At 44.1% G+C, this 14,811-nt stretch overlaps 1 protein-coding gene across 2 annotated transcripts in view; it reads left to right on the top strand.

Annotated features, from left to right (window-relative positions):
• Positions 1-14,811, top strand: part of MIB2 (MIB E3 ubiquitin protein ligase 2) — a 50,340-nt gene that overhangs the window by 8,001 nt on the left and 27,528 nt on the right. For both annotated transcript variants that reach the window (XM_074924949.1, XM_074924948.1), the window contains exons 3-4: positions 7,853-8,203; positions 8,670-8,841. In XM_074924949.1, the coding sequence (XP_074781050.1) occupies positions 7,957-8,203; positions 8,670-8,841 (419 nt within the window). In that variant the 5' untranslated portion in view covers positions 7,853-7,956. The remainder of the gene's footprint in view (positions 1-7,852; positions 8,204-8,669; positions 8,842-14,811) is intronic.

Raw genomic sequence — 14,811 nt, 5'->3', positions numbered from 1 at the left:
AGTGGCTTCTACCTTAGAAGAGCTTCTGTGCTGTAATTAGGCACTGTGGATTTGCAGTGTGACTGGGCTCTAGCCATCTTTGTGTTAGTCACAAAGATCAAGCCTTGGAAACTGCCTTTTCCAAAATGGAGAGTGGGGCCTTACTAGACTTTTAGTCTCGGTGGCTAAACAAGACCTGATCTGACAGTGCTGCTCTTTGTATGAGCACAGGCTGTGGAATGAGATCTGAAAAACAATGAACAACTAAATGGGCCTGACTGCATGTTTTTCCACATCAAGAAGTGGGACTTGTACTAGTGCTGTGTTCTGAGGTAGTATTAAAGCCCAGTGTTTGTGAATTAATGTATTGAAACAACTATTTTGAAAGCAAAGAATCTTGAATCAAAGAATTGAACTGGAGTTGAAATAAAATGCTATGGAATAGGCAAAAAGTCTCCAGACAGGGCCCCTGCTAGGAACTGGAGATAGAGTTCGTGGAGTTCAGGTGTGGTGGGAGCTGGGGAGGGGGCTTCTGGGTTTGGAATAGCAGGTGTGGGGGCAGCAGTGAGGGCTAATGGCTGCCCTCCCTCACCTGGGGCTGGGAGGGGTCAGAAGCCACAAGGTGCTTTTCACAGGGTGCTAAATCAAAAAGGATTGTTTACCGTGTGTTTTGCTGCTCTTGTGGTCTGCTTTCATTTAATAGTGAATGTATTTGTGGGGATTGTGTGTATGCTTGAGAGAAATTAGACTGCATCCTGGTAGTGAGGGCACGTGCATGTGTCCACTGCTCTGCTGTCCTGGGGCCTTACTGTTTGCTGAGAGAAAAGAAAAATTAAGGTTAAGTCTGAATTTGAGTTTATTGGCATGAATACTAGCTGTGGTAATTAACTGAGCAGCTTTGAGACTCGGTCAGAGGTATTTGATCCTAGTTGTTGTTTCTTACTAAAGAATACAAAAGTATTTATATCAGCTTTGCAGGTAGGGAATGTTGGGTTGATGGTTGGACTGGATGATCTTCAAGGTCTTTTCCAACCTAGACAATTCTGTGATACTTAATTATGTAGATAAGCATTGGCCGGGCATTTAGCTGTTCTGCTTGTGTTGGTTTCACAAAAACACACTGCTTGTGTCAGGAAAGGGGGGAAACCCCTGTCAAGCCTTATTTCTGTAGGGCCAGTGCCCATAGGAGTAGTGTGGAAAGCAGTACTGCTAAAACCCAGCGGCACAGCCACAGCAGAAGTTCTTAAGCTGATGTGAGGTGATTTATTTTAACTGTTACACCTAACTTAACTTGTTTGGATCTCTGTTGATGTTCCTAGTACAAGGATATACAGAAGTAAATATTGATCAGCTACTACTGCTGTAAAGTTTCAATCTAAATGTTTAATGGCTTGCTATGACTTTTTTTTTTTTTTTCTTAAATGGCCCTGAAGTTCCCTTGGAAGCAAGGAGTTGAAGTGTGGTATGTGCATGTATGGTGAGGGCTTAAAATAAAATACTTGGAGTGACTAGAAACCGCTTGGGCTGCTTAATAATACAGAATGGTTGAAGAACCTGCTCCTGACTGAGTCAGGTGCTCCTCTGCTGCCTGTTTTAGTTGGGAACAGATCCTTTTGACCCCTGACTTGAACTGTAGGCCTTTATTCTTGTGTGGAAGCCCCCTGCAATGAACAGCGAGGCTCCAGGACCACCACCAGTGTCCTTTGGCGTCTGGTTGTTGAACTGTCTCCTGAGGAACGAACAACATCGTTCTGCTTGTGCTGCAGTGAGATTGTTCTGGATTCCTGCTGTTGCAGGCAATGTTGATGTGCTCTGTTCCAGGCTGTCGGTGCTAGGTGTCTGTAAACATTTTATGAGTTTGCCCAGTCTGCGCTGGGATCAAGGAAGGATAAAGCAAGTGACATTTGTCTTGACAGAACTCGTTGGCTTGCAGTTATTTTGCTGATGTTGAGTGAATGGTGTCTTTATGCACAGTGCCCTAACTCTGCTTGGTATGTTCACCTCTTCCCTGAGAGAGGTGAGCTAAGGATCAAATACTGAAGCCCAATTCCACTCATTTGCTAATAAAATTCACAGCTGGAATGGCCCTGGCATTCCTTTGTTCTGCTTATGAAGCCCTCGTGAGCACTGATCCAAAAGGATCATTGTGCATTCCAGTGATCCCTATAAATATTTGCATTCATTTCATCTCGTTACTGCCAATTGCAGCTATTGATGTTATGGCTCTGTTAGTTTTACTGTTTTCCTTATTCTTTCAATGTTTTCTGTTGCTTTTCAATGGAAGAATCTCATCAGCATTACAGTGCTGCTATTCCTTCTTCTGCCTTCCCTGTTTCACAGAGAATGAAAGACTGTAGAGGTAGATGAGATAGTGAGCTAGCTCCCAGTCTGCTGCAAGTTAATTTAATAAACCCAAGCCTGTGTGTAGTTGTTGTGCTGCTTACTCACTATTTGTATGAAAGGGGAACCTGGGGCAGGAGACGGGGGGGGTCTCAGAAGATAGGCTCTGAAAGTCTTTATGTCCTCTTCTAATTAAAATAAGCTTCTTGACCCATCTGTGAGTTGTGCTGAGGATGCCAAAGCTTTATTTTTCTTACTCGTTGTATTGTATACCATGTGCAAAAGGTCGTGTGGAAGAATGGGTTTATAGTAGTGCCATGGAGGCAGCGTGAACATGATACGTATAGATTGAAAAATGCTGAGTTTTCAGGAAGTGTTGATCTGCCCATTTTTGTCAGGCGGAGGACAGAGTGTTTCCTTCTCTGAGTGATATTTTGTATTTTCTGTCCCTGAATGGGAATTTATGGAGGAAATCTTGACTCCTGTGACTACTGCCCAGACTCCCAGGCTGCGCCAAGGTAAAGATTTCCCCCTCAGTTGGCTGTTCCCGTGTACCTGCTACTCGGTCGTGTCCCAGAGCCTTGCAGAGAAAGCAAAACGTTCCTGTGAGGCAATCGCACGTGGTTTGGTGCTGTGGATGTCTGGGCAGGATTCAGAGCTTTTTAAGCATCAAAATAGTGATGCTCGCTGTGGCCCTTCTCCAGGGAACCTGACCTAGACGTGTCTGCGTCCGGCTGGCTGGCGAGCAGAGCCCCCGGGAGGCTCTTGAGTGCTGACTGGAGGGAACAGGGTGGCTCCTGGCTCGCAGATGACTGCAGGGGGACAGGTGGTGGCCCTGGGGGACCGCCTCGCCTCTCGGAAGGAAACGCGGCTTCGAGCTCGGCTCAGGGCCCTGCAAACGCGCCTCCGGGGGCGAGTGGGCAAGAGGGACGCTTGCCCTCCCCTGGGTGGATCTTCCTCCGCCCTCGCAGCCCCGCGGCTGGGTCGCTGCAGCCCCCCCGGGGAGGGGTCGGCCGTGGGGGTGCCCTGAGCCTCCCCCGCCCCTTTGCCCACCCTCCGAGCCGGGCCGGGGCCGGGCCGCGGCTGGCTCCGCCCGGGAGCCGCCCCGCGGGGCGGGGGGCCGGGCCGGGGCCGTTCTGCCCGGAAGCGAAACCGCCGGCCGGTGCCTCGCCGCCGGCAGCCGCTGCCCGAGGAACCCCCGGGGCTGCAGGTGAGGCCGGGAGGCAGCGGGGGGGACCGGGGGCCGCGCATCGCGGGCTCGGGCCGGCCGGGCTCGGGCTCTGGCCGCGGTGGCGGCGGACAGGGCGGTGTCGGGACACGCTGGGGCTTGGTGGCGGGAGGCCCCTGTCCCTGCCTCCGGCTCGATCTCCGGTGAGAGCGGGGCTTCCCCTGCTCTAACGCACCTGGCTGCGTCCAAAGCATCGAGCTGTTGTGGCAGTTTTAAGGGTTTGTACCCTGCAAGTGCTTTATGTTCCTTGGAAAACCTCCTGAGAGCAGGAGGGTGAAAGTAAGTAGAGGGTGTGAGCTGTAGGTGTTGGATGCTGCGGACCTCCGGTTAGATAACATCCGAAATAACAGACAGTACCTGAGGAGAAGGAAGAGTCAAAGAGAATGAAAATAGTAAGAAATGGGGGATGATGTTGTTTTCCAAAATGTTTGGTGAAATAGTGACTTCTTTTGGGGCTTGTGAATGAGCAGTTGGGAAAGCTGGGCGTTTCAGGCTCAAGTGAGCTGCTGTGGAAAAGACTCCGTAATAAAAGTTCTGCTGCAGCCATCTCCACGTGCGTTCACAAGGGATGTTTAGAAACTAGAGGAATAGCCAAGTCTGAGCTTTGCGGGCTTGTGCTGCTGTTGAAAAATTTGCATTTGCCACAGTGCTTAAGGAAGCATTCTTAGGATAGGCAAAGCTCTCTAAGGTGGAGTAATTTACCCGAGAAGACAATTCAAACTGCAGAATATGTGTTTAAAAAAAAAAAAAAAGTGCTGCTTGTGAAGGAAAAAAAACTAACTAGCTAAATGAGACAAAATCACCTGTATCTTGCACTGTTTACCATACTGTTCAAATAATGTGATAACCAAGTTACATGCACTGGTTTTGTCGACCTGTTTATACCACTGTTATGTTCTGTTTACTGTGTATCCCATACAGCAGCAACCTTTGCCTCTTACAAGACCGGTATTAGGTTGTCTCTAGAGCACCTTCTACTCACAGCGCAGTTTGAATATTGGCAGAAGGTTGCAACAGTTATTACAACTAAAATGTTGCAGGCTGAAGGCACTGAAGTATTTTCCCTTTGTTACAGTTAAGTATTACTGAGATTTCCCAAGAATGGACTCATAGGTTACACCTGGGCTGTGCTTTTCCTGTGTCACAGTAGATGAGGTTGGAATGCTAGGTCAGGATCCAGGAATATGCTTGGCCTTATAATGGGTTATTTGTTCATGGTTACTTTAAACTCCCATGGGAAACTGATGTTTTCTCTGTGAATCATTTCTGGCAGCTATACCTATCCTTCCCTGAAAGAATGATGACCCAGACAGCATTGAGGGAGGAGTATTTGCTTCAGTGAGTGAAACATTTCCACTTAGGAAGTAAATAATGCTGATCTCTGGCAAGGTTCGGACTGCATGAGTGTTGTAATTCATCCGGTAAAGGCTTTGAACGGTTCTTTACTCTTGTTATGCATCAGCCTTGCAGATTAGATGGGAATGCAGCATGCATCTGGTGCCTTCTTATGTGGAAAATGGAGCATTCCCGTTACGACAGCCGTCAGATCAGTGAGCAGGGGATTGCGTGAAGGTCACTGCAGCACAGGCAACTCTCTTAACTAGTATTCAGCATCACGAGTGTACAGTTGAACTACAGTAACTTCCCAGGTATGTGGGATGAGCACATGTGCAGCTCCCTTGTGAGTCGCAGGGACCTGCAGAACCAAGGGAAGCTTGATGCCTGTGGCAGCAGTAAAAGTCTATTCCCACCTGGATCCAGCTTATTATGGGCTACTGATTAGATGGATTTTTGTCCTTGTGACTTGGTACCTGTCAGAGAGTGCTGTCTCTTGGCAGTTCTGCGACAAGACAGCTGATGTTGGCATGTCATATTCCATCCGTAAGGACATTCATAGTGCAGTGAAATGATGCGTTTCTCCAGGACTCTTTCTACAAAGTGTCTTTGTGTAGGTTTTATATTTCACTGGCAGTTGGAAGAGGGGATCTCTGTAGCATCCATGTCAGAAAAGTAGTGGGAAGGTGCACAGAGGAAGTGTGGTTTTGCCTGTATGTAGGTCACACATTTCTAGGACCAAGGCAGTTCTGACCTGAGGTTGCCACTCTGCTGTTTGACTGCTCTGCTGAGCATGTGTCACGATAGATGGTGTGCCAGCCTGCCCTGCTGTTTGCAGGTAGCAAGGGATTATCCTCTGTACTGCAGTGACTTACATTTTATAGGATTGTGGCACAGCCTGGAATGTTCTTTTATGATGAATAATTTTTGAAACTGGCGTTGCCTTCCTTGAAATGCTGAGAGCTCTGAAGCCTGTGATGCTTCATTCACTCCTGGGGAGAGGGAAAAGGTCCACTGAAATAGCATAAAACTCTTAGTGTTAGGGAGTGGCACTCTATCCTCATCTAAAAACCCCTGTGGTACTTGTTTCCTTCTCTAAGCTTGCAATTCCTTTTCCCACTGTTATTGCCTCCTCCCACCTTCCAGCAGTTCACCTGGATGAAACAGGATGGTTGGTGGTTGTTGCTTTTAAGGAAAAGCCATGTAGCAATAATTGAATTGTTCTTTTCTTGCATCTTTGTATTGTTGGATGTTTCCATTAGTTTTCTCTGTGGTGGGTTTGGCTCTCTTGACTGGTTGATAGCCTTTTAAAAAAGCAGTTCTGCCTCATAGTTAAAGCAATAAATTGTCCATTTTATTAATCTCTGATCTGGAGGAAGAGGGGATCATCCAAATCTCATTAGGCTCTGCAATGCTTTCTAAAAAGGATATTCTTTTTGATAATTTCTGCTTTCATAAAGACATCGAACACTGGTGCATCTTAAACTCAGCAATGTTACATCCACCTCCACAAAGGATGTCTAAATGAAAGCATCACCCAAGGCATCTTTTAGTGATGATTAGAACAAAAGATGACATGAAGTTCACAAGGACATTTGTTTTTGATGTTGCTCTCATGTGACAAGTGGTTGGATGTCACAGTGATGTGTAGCAGGAGAAGTCTGAAGCTAGAGAGATGCTAAAGCTGAGCAGAAATCAGGCTCTTTCTGCACACTAAAAACTCATTTTTGCATCAAACTACTCCTCCATACATTTAAAAGGGGATGTTTGACTGGAGGAAGAGTTTATTTTTAGGCCTCAGTGGTTTTAGTTGCTTTTTTGGTAGGTGGTAGTGTTAACAACATGTCAGATGGCGCAGAGCTGCTCCTATTGCCGTGTCTGAGTACACATCCTATTAGCTTGTCAGCCTGGTTTGAACTGGCTCTGTGTCAGGCAGCTGCTAAGATTTGCTGTACTTTCAGAATCTGCACTATTTGGCCCTTGGCATTCTGTTGGGTTTGGGTTTTTTTCAAAAATTTGAGAAAATTTTGGATGTTATGAATAGCTTGAGAGGGAAAGGGAAACCCAGGGATGCCCAAAGATAAAAGGATGCTACAGTAGATTATTCCAGAAATCAATGCAGCAGCTTGGTCCTAAATACTGAAAGCAAAGCCACACTCCTCTGTTGTCTTGTTCTGGTAAAGATAAACCCTGCTTTGGCAATCTGTTTGATTTAATTCAGAGTTGTGGATGTGCTGCATCCGTGTCATGTTCACCTCATTTACCAATTGTCGTGGCAACAGTTGGAAAGGCTTGATCCCAGCACAAAACCTGCAGGTAGGCAATAACCCAGTTCCTGCCATAGCTAGCACTGGTAAATAGCAGCAAAAGATTGACATTTCTCTGACATTGGCACTTTTTTTTTTTTTCAAACTGCAGTTACTTTTGGAAAACAGGTTTTCTTTCATATGCATCTTTAAAACTTCCTGTATCCTCAAATCAAACCCAAAACTAACTTTCTGGGCAAGTGAAACTCAACACTTGCTATATTATGTGGTAAGATGCATATGAAGAGTCTTCCTCTAAAATAAACAGGTATTAAGTTTTCATTGCTAATACCATGCTGCTGATGATTTCCTGGTCATTTCTTTTAACTCTATTTACTGTGCTTTTTTGTTTCTGTTGCCACCGTGTCTCTGGTAGCTGTTGCACATACTCCTTAATTTGAAATCAAAGGCTGGTACAGGATTTTTTAGGGATTTCTTGCCCAGTTCTCTCCCCTCATATTTGGAATATGTGTTCTGGATATTATGCAAAAGTTTCTGTGCCGTGGAAGTCTGGCTAGTTTATGTATCCATCCCATCTGTGAGGATCTGTGTTTTAAATACAGATTTATCTGCTCAGCAGGTGAGGCCTCCTCTGTAACCAGGTCATTCTGGGGAAAATGTGATGCGTTGAGTGGCATCACTTAATTGTGTGTTGTCTTATTAGGTGTGCTGACCATGCTGCTGACGATGCTGAATGTGTTGCTGATGATACTGCCAGTCTCCAAGAGCCCTTACGTGGAAGAATTTTAGGGGTTGCTGCACAGATCAATGGACGTGGACCCCTATGCCAGCATGCAGGTTGGGATGCGGGTAGTTCGTGGAGTGGACTGGAAGTGGGGCAGCCAGGACAGCGGTGAAGGGAACGTGGGGACTGTGGTTGAGATTGGTCGGACAGGCAGCCCAACCACTCCAGATAAGACTGTGGTCGTGCAGTGGGATCAAGGCAACAGAACCAATTACCGGACTGGATTCCAAGGGGCTTACGACCTTCTGCTGTATGATAATGCACAAATAGGTAAGTGTAGCATGGACAAGAAGCACAAACACTAGTGCTCTAAACCCTTTAGCATACCTAACGCCTGCCTCACGTGCTAGCTGGAATGTTAAAGCCTTTTGCAACTGCTTGTGGACTGATGTGGGGTAGCAATGTACGCTCAGCCAGTTCATGGCAATGAAATTCCTGTTTGCCTCTACACAAAGGCTTCTCTTTCTTTTTTTTCTTTTTTATCTGTGAGTCTAACAGTTTTGCTGACTCTGTCATTCTGTTAGATTCTGGCGTGACTTTTAGGATGAGTCCCTTAAGCCAGGAAATCGATACTTCATATTACACCTATCACTTCTTATTATATTATTGCTTCATCTTCAGTACATGCACAGTACATGATTTTATTAAAATTTTAAATACACTGATGTAGTTCTAAGACCCTGGTTTCTCTGGATTTTTGCGTGGATCTTGTATTCCTTTGCTTTTGTTCTCCTAGGTGTCCGTCACCCTAACATCATCTGTGACTGTTGCAAGAAGCATGGTATACGGGGAATGCGGTGGAAATGCAAAATGTGTTTCGACTATGACTTGTGCACCCAATGTTACATGAACAACAAGCATGATCTGTCTCACTCCTTCGAGCGCTATGAGACAGCACACTCACAACCGTAAGTGGTGCTATGGGGGAAGTCCAGCTCACCATGCTGAGGTTTATAGGTCACTGTTCTCTAACAGTGGTCTCCAAAATGGGGTGTATATGCCCCCGGGGGTGTGCAAGATGATCTACTGAGATGCAGGAATAACATAATAGAACTTCACTACTATATGTCTGTATAATTTATAAAGAAATAAATGTACATATATCGGGGAGTGCTTAAATTTTTTTTCACTGGTAGAGTTGTGCAATCAATATTGGGGGTCACTTGTACAGAATAGCGTAAGGCTCGATCTGCCACTTTTTTGGAGCTGCTTGAAAAAAGACAGCAAACAAAATTCAGCAGAATTTTTCTTCAGAATTAAGGTGAAAATTCAAGATGTTTGTCTGCTTTGTTTTTTCTTTTTCTCCCCCCCCCAATTAAATAATTTCTTAGACATGTTTTCCTATTTGCTGTTCTCAGATAACTGAGTGGCCACAGGGAGGCTGACAGGATTCTTCCACTCCCAAATTGATTTTTTTTTTTTTTCTTGGGGTCTTTGCTGTTCACCTTCTCATTTACTCTGTACTCTGCACATCAGCATTATTGGAAGTGAGTGGTACACTGATGCCTGTGGAACAGTGTCTATAATTTTATGCTCATTCATGATGAGGTCTGTTCTGTCCTGAGGAAGAACTGAAAAGTAGTCTCAACAGTAGTTTCATTTCCTCCTCAGGTGGGCATGAAGATAAATCTTGTTATCCTCTTGCCTTTAGGAAAAGTAATAGGAAATCAGCTCTTGGTCTCTGTCATTGATTATTTTTTTTTTTCTCCCCTTGAAAATATCACTGTGCATTGCACCCATCTGCAGAATGAAAAGTGTAATTATGTTGCTAAAGACAGTGGTGTCAGATTTGCAGCTGGTTTTCCTCACATATGGGAAGCCCTCTCTGGAGTTGATTACCATAGTTTTGTCAGTGTGGTTGAGCCAGAATTCTGAGTGCTAGCAAAGGGAGAGAGGTTGCTGTCCAAAGATGTCCCCTCTGAGCTTCGAGGCTTGTGTTTATCCACCAAATTAGGATCTTTCTTGAGCTTGTGTTAATATGACAAGCCAGCCAGATCCTACCGTGAAATGAGCTTTCTGATTATATATGTGTGTATATATATATAAAAATAGACGTATATTTTTCTCTCTCCTTCTATGAATATTATAGTTAGCTCCAAGTAGTTACTCGAAGGTGCCTGCTTGTGTATTTTATTAGGTACACTCTGCTGTTAAGGTAAATAATCTTCCTCACATTTAAAGAAAAAAGAAAAAAAGGAGGCATCAGTTCTTGTAAGAGGCTTCACTGTTGCAGGGCAGTCCAAATTTTCTGGCCTTCTCATGGGTCCTCCATGGTGCTGCCCAGTGCTACGTTCTCTTGGGCAGCAGGCCAGCTCTGTTGCCTTTCCTGACCCTCATCAGGAACACCCCAGAATGCTGTCATTGATCAAAAGGCAGATTGCTTAGCAATTTCTCCCCAGGACTCTTATCCTCTGTAGAACTTGTTTCCTTTCCTGAGGAATCTGAATGGTGAAAGATGTGAATAGAGGAATTTTTTCCATTCAAGGCTTGTACCTGACCTGTGTCCAGGCTGCTCTTTGAACTAGGCAGTAGAGTGCTTGTTGTCAGTGTGAAAAGAGAGCCTGGAAAACTGCTGGTAAACTTGCCAGACCTAGTACTGTCCTGTGACAGTTGTTTGACTTACACAAAACACTGCAGCACTGCTCAGGAATGTCACCGAAGCACTGGAGGGCTCTTTGGAGGTAGATGTCTGCTAGAGCAGAACTTGGTGTCTGATGACGCTTGCCTTTTAGTGGCTTTTTGGTTTGTTTTCTTTCTAAACTTCTCTTTCTTGCCGCAAGTGTGGTTTATTCAGTGGTTGGAGAAGATGTGATATCACTTTTTTGAACTGATAAAAAGAAGTCCAGACATAGGCCAGAGGCTTATGGTACCAAGTCTTTTGTAAAATAGCAGTGTTCTGATTTACATTACTGTGTGTTAGCAGGTGCAATGATCTTCCTACTACCAAGCAGCTAATAAAAAAAAAAAACACCAAAAATGGGTGTGTATGTGACATCAGGGGCACAGCATGAGCCTGTCAGATGTGGCAGTGGTTTCTGGGAGTCTCCATAAAGGAAAAAGGAAAAAGAAAAAAAAAAAAAGTAAAGGAAAAAGCAGCAGTAGTTGTAATTGGATAATGTAACACCATTCCTGGTGTTCCTATGCAGCAGGTATTGAGTGTAGTGGTGCTGAGGGATGGAAAGGAATTAGAAATCTTCAATGAAGAAGCTTCCAGTTGTGGAAAGCTGCAATTTTACAGATGAATGAAAAGTACCTATTGTGATTCTTAGAAGTCACTAAGCTTTTGGAGAAAACACACTCTCAGAAATGTTTTTTGTTTCAGCCATTTGACTGAGTTGGATGGTAGAATACTGTACTATAACTGCAATGCATACATGTTTTATGTGAGAGCTTTCATACAGGGAGCTGGCAAACTGAAACAGTTTTACTCAGAAATATCTTGCAGTGCTGGAACAGGAAGAGGTAGGAACACCTTCGCTTTAATGCAGATATAACCCCATGATTTGTTGGTCTAGCATTCCATAGATTGTGCTACATTAAGAATTGAATGTTCCGATTAAAAAAAAATAATAAATTGACACGAGGGAAATCACCTTTGAATAATGCCATAGAAAGGATTTCTTTGGAATAACTGAGGTCGGAGCTGTAAAGACACATTGCCTTAGGCAATGCAGCATCCTTTTCGAGGAACAAGAATTGCATACTTATGACTCACTAGGACTATCACTTAGATTACTCGCCTCAATTTTTTTGCTTAATAAAACAGAAGAGAAAACCTTGGGCAGTTCCTCAAGGACCAAAAAAAAAAAAAAAGCTGTGTGTTTAAAAAGACAGGGTAACTGCTGTGAGGATTTGGTTTTTCTTCAGGTTTTGTTGCTACCCGCTGTTGTTCGGCTATGAAACACAGGATGGGTCTCCTTTAGAGATCAAGATTCTCTCACCTCCTTCTCTGGCAGGGAGGGGGTATCTTTGCCTCTGTACAGTCACCCTCGAGCACAGTAGTGTGTGCCTTTCAAGACCCAGGCAAGGTGCTGTGATGAGCCCACTGGAGTGTTAATTAGTCAGAAAGCTTGTAAGGAGAGTGTGTGAAGATACAGCCCACCAAATCTGACAGCATCCCATAATCTTGGGGGGCTACTTATATCTTATCATTGTAGTCCTTGGCTTACCATCAGTGAGATCAAATGTAGAGCTGTGGAATGCAGCTGCATTGTAGAGCTGTCGCATGAACTGTCTCCTCAACCAAAGATCAAGAGCTGCAGTTTCCAGTCCCTCCCTGGTCCCTGTGTTGTGAGGGAGCATCGCCAGGCATCCAGTCTTGTAACTCCTGCCATTGCTGATCCCGTGATGGAGGAAGCTGAGGCCTCCGTCAGGACAGTTTCAGAGGCTGCAGTGGGATGGCCCTGTGTGGCCAGTGGCTGGCTAGCACCTCCACTGCTGTTGCCAGACCCAGCACATGCTACCTGTGCAGCGAAACATAGGCAAGGCCAACATGTAACTGCTTGTAGCAGCTTGCTAATCCTAGGATTTAAGAGGCCTTAAGCCCAGACAGACACTGCAGAGGGTTCCCAATCAGTTTTCTAAAGAGGCTTTGAAGACACATTTACTTGAAGGCTATTTCAGGTCTTAAATGACCTGAGTTTGAACCTTTGGTGGCAGGAAATACTAATTTTTTTAATTTTTTTTTTTTTTTAACATTTTGTCACTTGAATCCCTTCTGACATCTGCCACTTGCTGGTATTTTTTTATTGGTTTTCTTGTTTGGTTTGAATTTTATGGCTGGTTTTGGAGAGGCTCTCATCCTTAGTTTAAAAGGATGGACAGCTCAGTTTCACTGAAAACCTCTTCTTGGAACTGTGTATCCATTTGCTGAATATATGCTTAGTAACTGGCAGATAAATCAGTGTCTGTAAGCAGGATAGCAAAGCAAAACTCATCCGGTTTATGTTAAGGCTGGGATAGTCAGGCACACTCTGAGTTCTGCAAATAATCAAGTCCAAGATAATCTTCCTCTCATACAAAATATTAGTATTACTATATTCAAATGCAAAAGCAACAATGGCATTTTGCATGCATCACTTTCTCATGAACGATGCTAAGCTGAATTTCAGTAGGGGATGTGATGCATTTTACCCAGGCTGTTTTCTAGACTTCGCTCACCAATAAATCACAACCTTAACAATTTTTCAAAAGTCCTATTTTCTCCTGGAGAACAGTGGAGTTGGAGGAGCCAGTAAACTACACAGGGAAATGTTTTGTGTAATCAAACATAAGAAATAAAAGTATTTTCTCACGTTGTGTTTTATACTGTAGTCAAAACGGAGTTTGCGTTATTTTCAGCCATAATTCTTAAACCAGCTCTGTCTAGTCTAGTTACCAGTTGGATTTCTAAACCAGATACATTATGAGAACAAGTGCGTGTTGTCATTTAGGTATGCATGTGCAATGAAGCCCATTCAAGGCAGCTTTAATAATCCAGCCTTCCATCTGTGACTGCTTGTATTGTAAGCCTGAACTAATATAGCAGCTGCGTGGCAACTGCTGGGTGTTTGATTACTAGGCCATAAAGGGGATGTGCAGGTTTATTTACTGTAGTAACCTTTGCAACACGTGTTATTTATGCAAAGTCAGTTTAAGCCACTAGACTACGAAGTTTTGGTGAGTAGCAGTTTGAATCAAATCTGACTCTTGGGTGATGATGTGTTTGTTTCCTAACTTTTGAAAAAATGCTCATGAAGTATTAATGAATTTATTAATATGAATTTATTTATGAATGTATTCTATTAATGAATGGGTATAGTTTTACTTTTTAAAAAAACCCCACCATGATTTACCAGATAAACTACCTAAACTGCCTCCTTAAACATGTAGGTTGCAGAACACTGGGGCAGATCCCCACGCTAGGGCTTCCCTTATTTAGTTTGGAATATTTTGTTTGATTTGTGGAATAGGGATTAAATTTCAGTCATGTATTTTATCTTTTCTGGAATTACGTGATCAAAGCTGTAAGCATGGAAAATCTTCACTAAAACATCCTTAGCCTGTGTTTTGAACGAATAGTCGCATTTAAAGGCTGATAACAAGACATTGCACTTCGTATGCTCACCAGTGCTTCTGTACCACTCTCAGTACAATAATCTGCCATTAAAGGCTGCGTGAAGACCTCTCTGAGAGAATAGCTGAGAAAACCTTCTGTCTGCAGTACAGTGTTGAGTCTTAGGTGTGCACACACATTGTGGTTCACGTTAAGTAGCCTTGGTCTGAAATCTTGCCAACTGTGGCTTTCCGAAACTGAGTCTGATATGAGTTCCCTCTGGAGGTTAGCAAAAAAGATAGCAAGCACTTAGCCCAGCTCAGACTTTGTGGTCTGAGTTACAAACATACAGCTGGTTTTGTGAGGAACTGTGCCTTGGTGAGGAAGGATAGGATTGACAATGGAAATTCTTGGTAAAGACACTTCCTGAAATAGGTTTCTGTGATCCTGATCCCTCGCTTACTAGTGTCCTTGTCTTAGCCTGGTTCATGCTCGAGCAATCAGCTTCCACCCGCCATCTGTCGGAATTCCCTTCCTTTATCCTTTGCTGGAAGTGCTTCAGTAAAAGCTTTGTTAGGGAGGATTAGAGAATCTAGAATTTCTTGCATCAGTGTTGGTTTTACCCATAGTTTCTGTAAGATCTTTGCGGTGGCTTTTCTTGAGGTGTAGCCGGTGTAGATCTTTATACATCCGAGGAGTGTGGGTTTGTACCCGCTGTGAGCTGAGGTCGTGGTTTACAGCTGTGCCTTGCTGAAGAGATTAGCACAACGTTTATGGTGTGCTACCTTGCAGGGTGACCATCACTTCCACTTTCCGGTCCCATGCCTTGTGCTTGTTTCTTCAG

This window comes from Athene noctua, chromosome 22 (genome assembly GCF_965140245.1).
Source record: "Athene noctua chromosome 22, bAthNoc1.hap1.1, whole genome shotgun sequence".
Lineage (NCBI taxonomy): Eukaryota > Metazoa > Chordata > Aves > Strigiformes > Strigidae > Athene > Athene noctua.
Note: the sequence above shows the minus strand (reverse complement) of the source record. Positions and strands in the feature narration are given on the sequence as shown.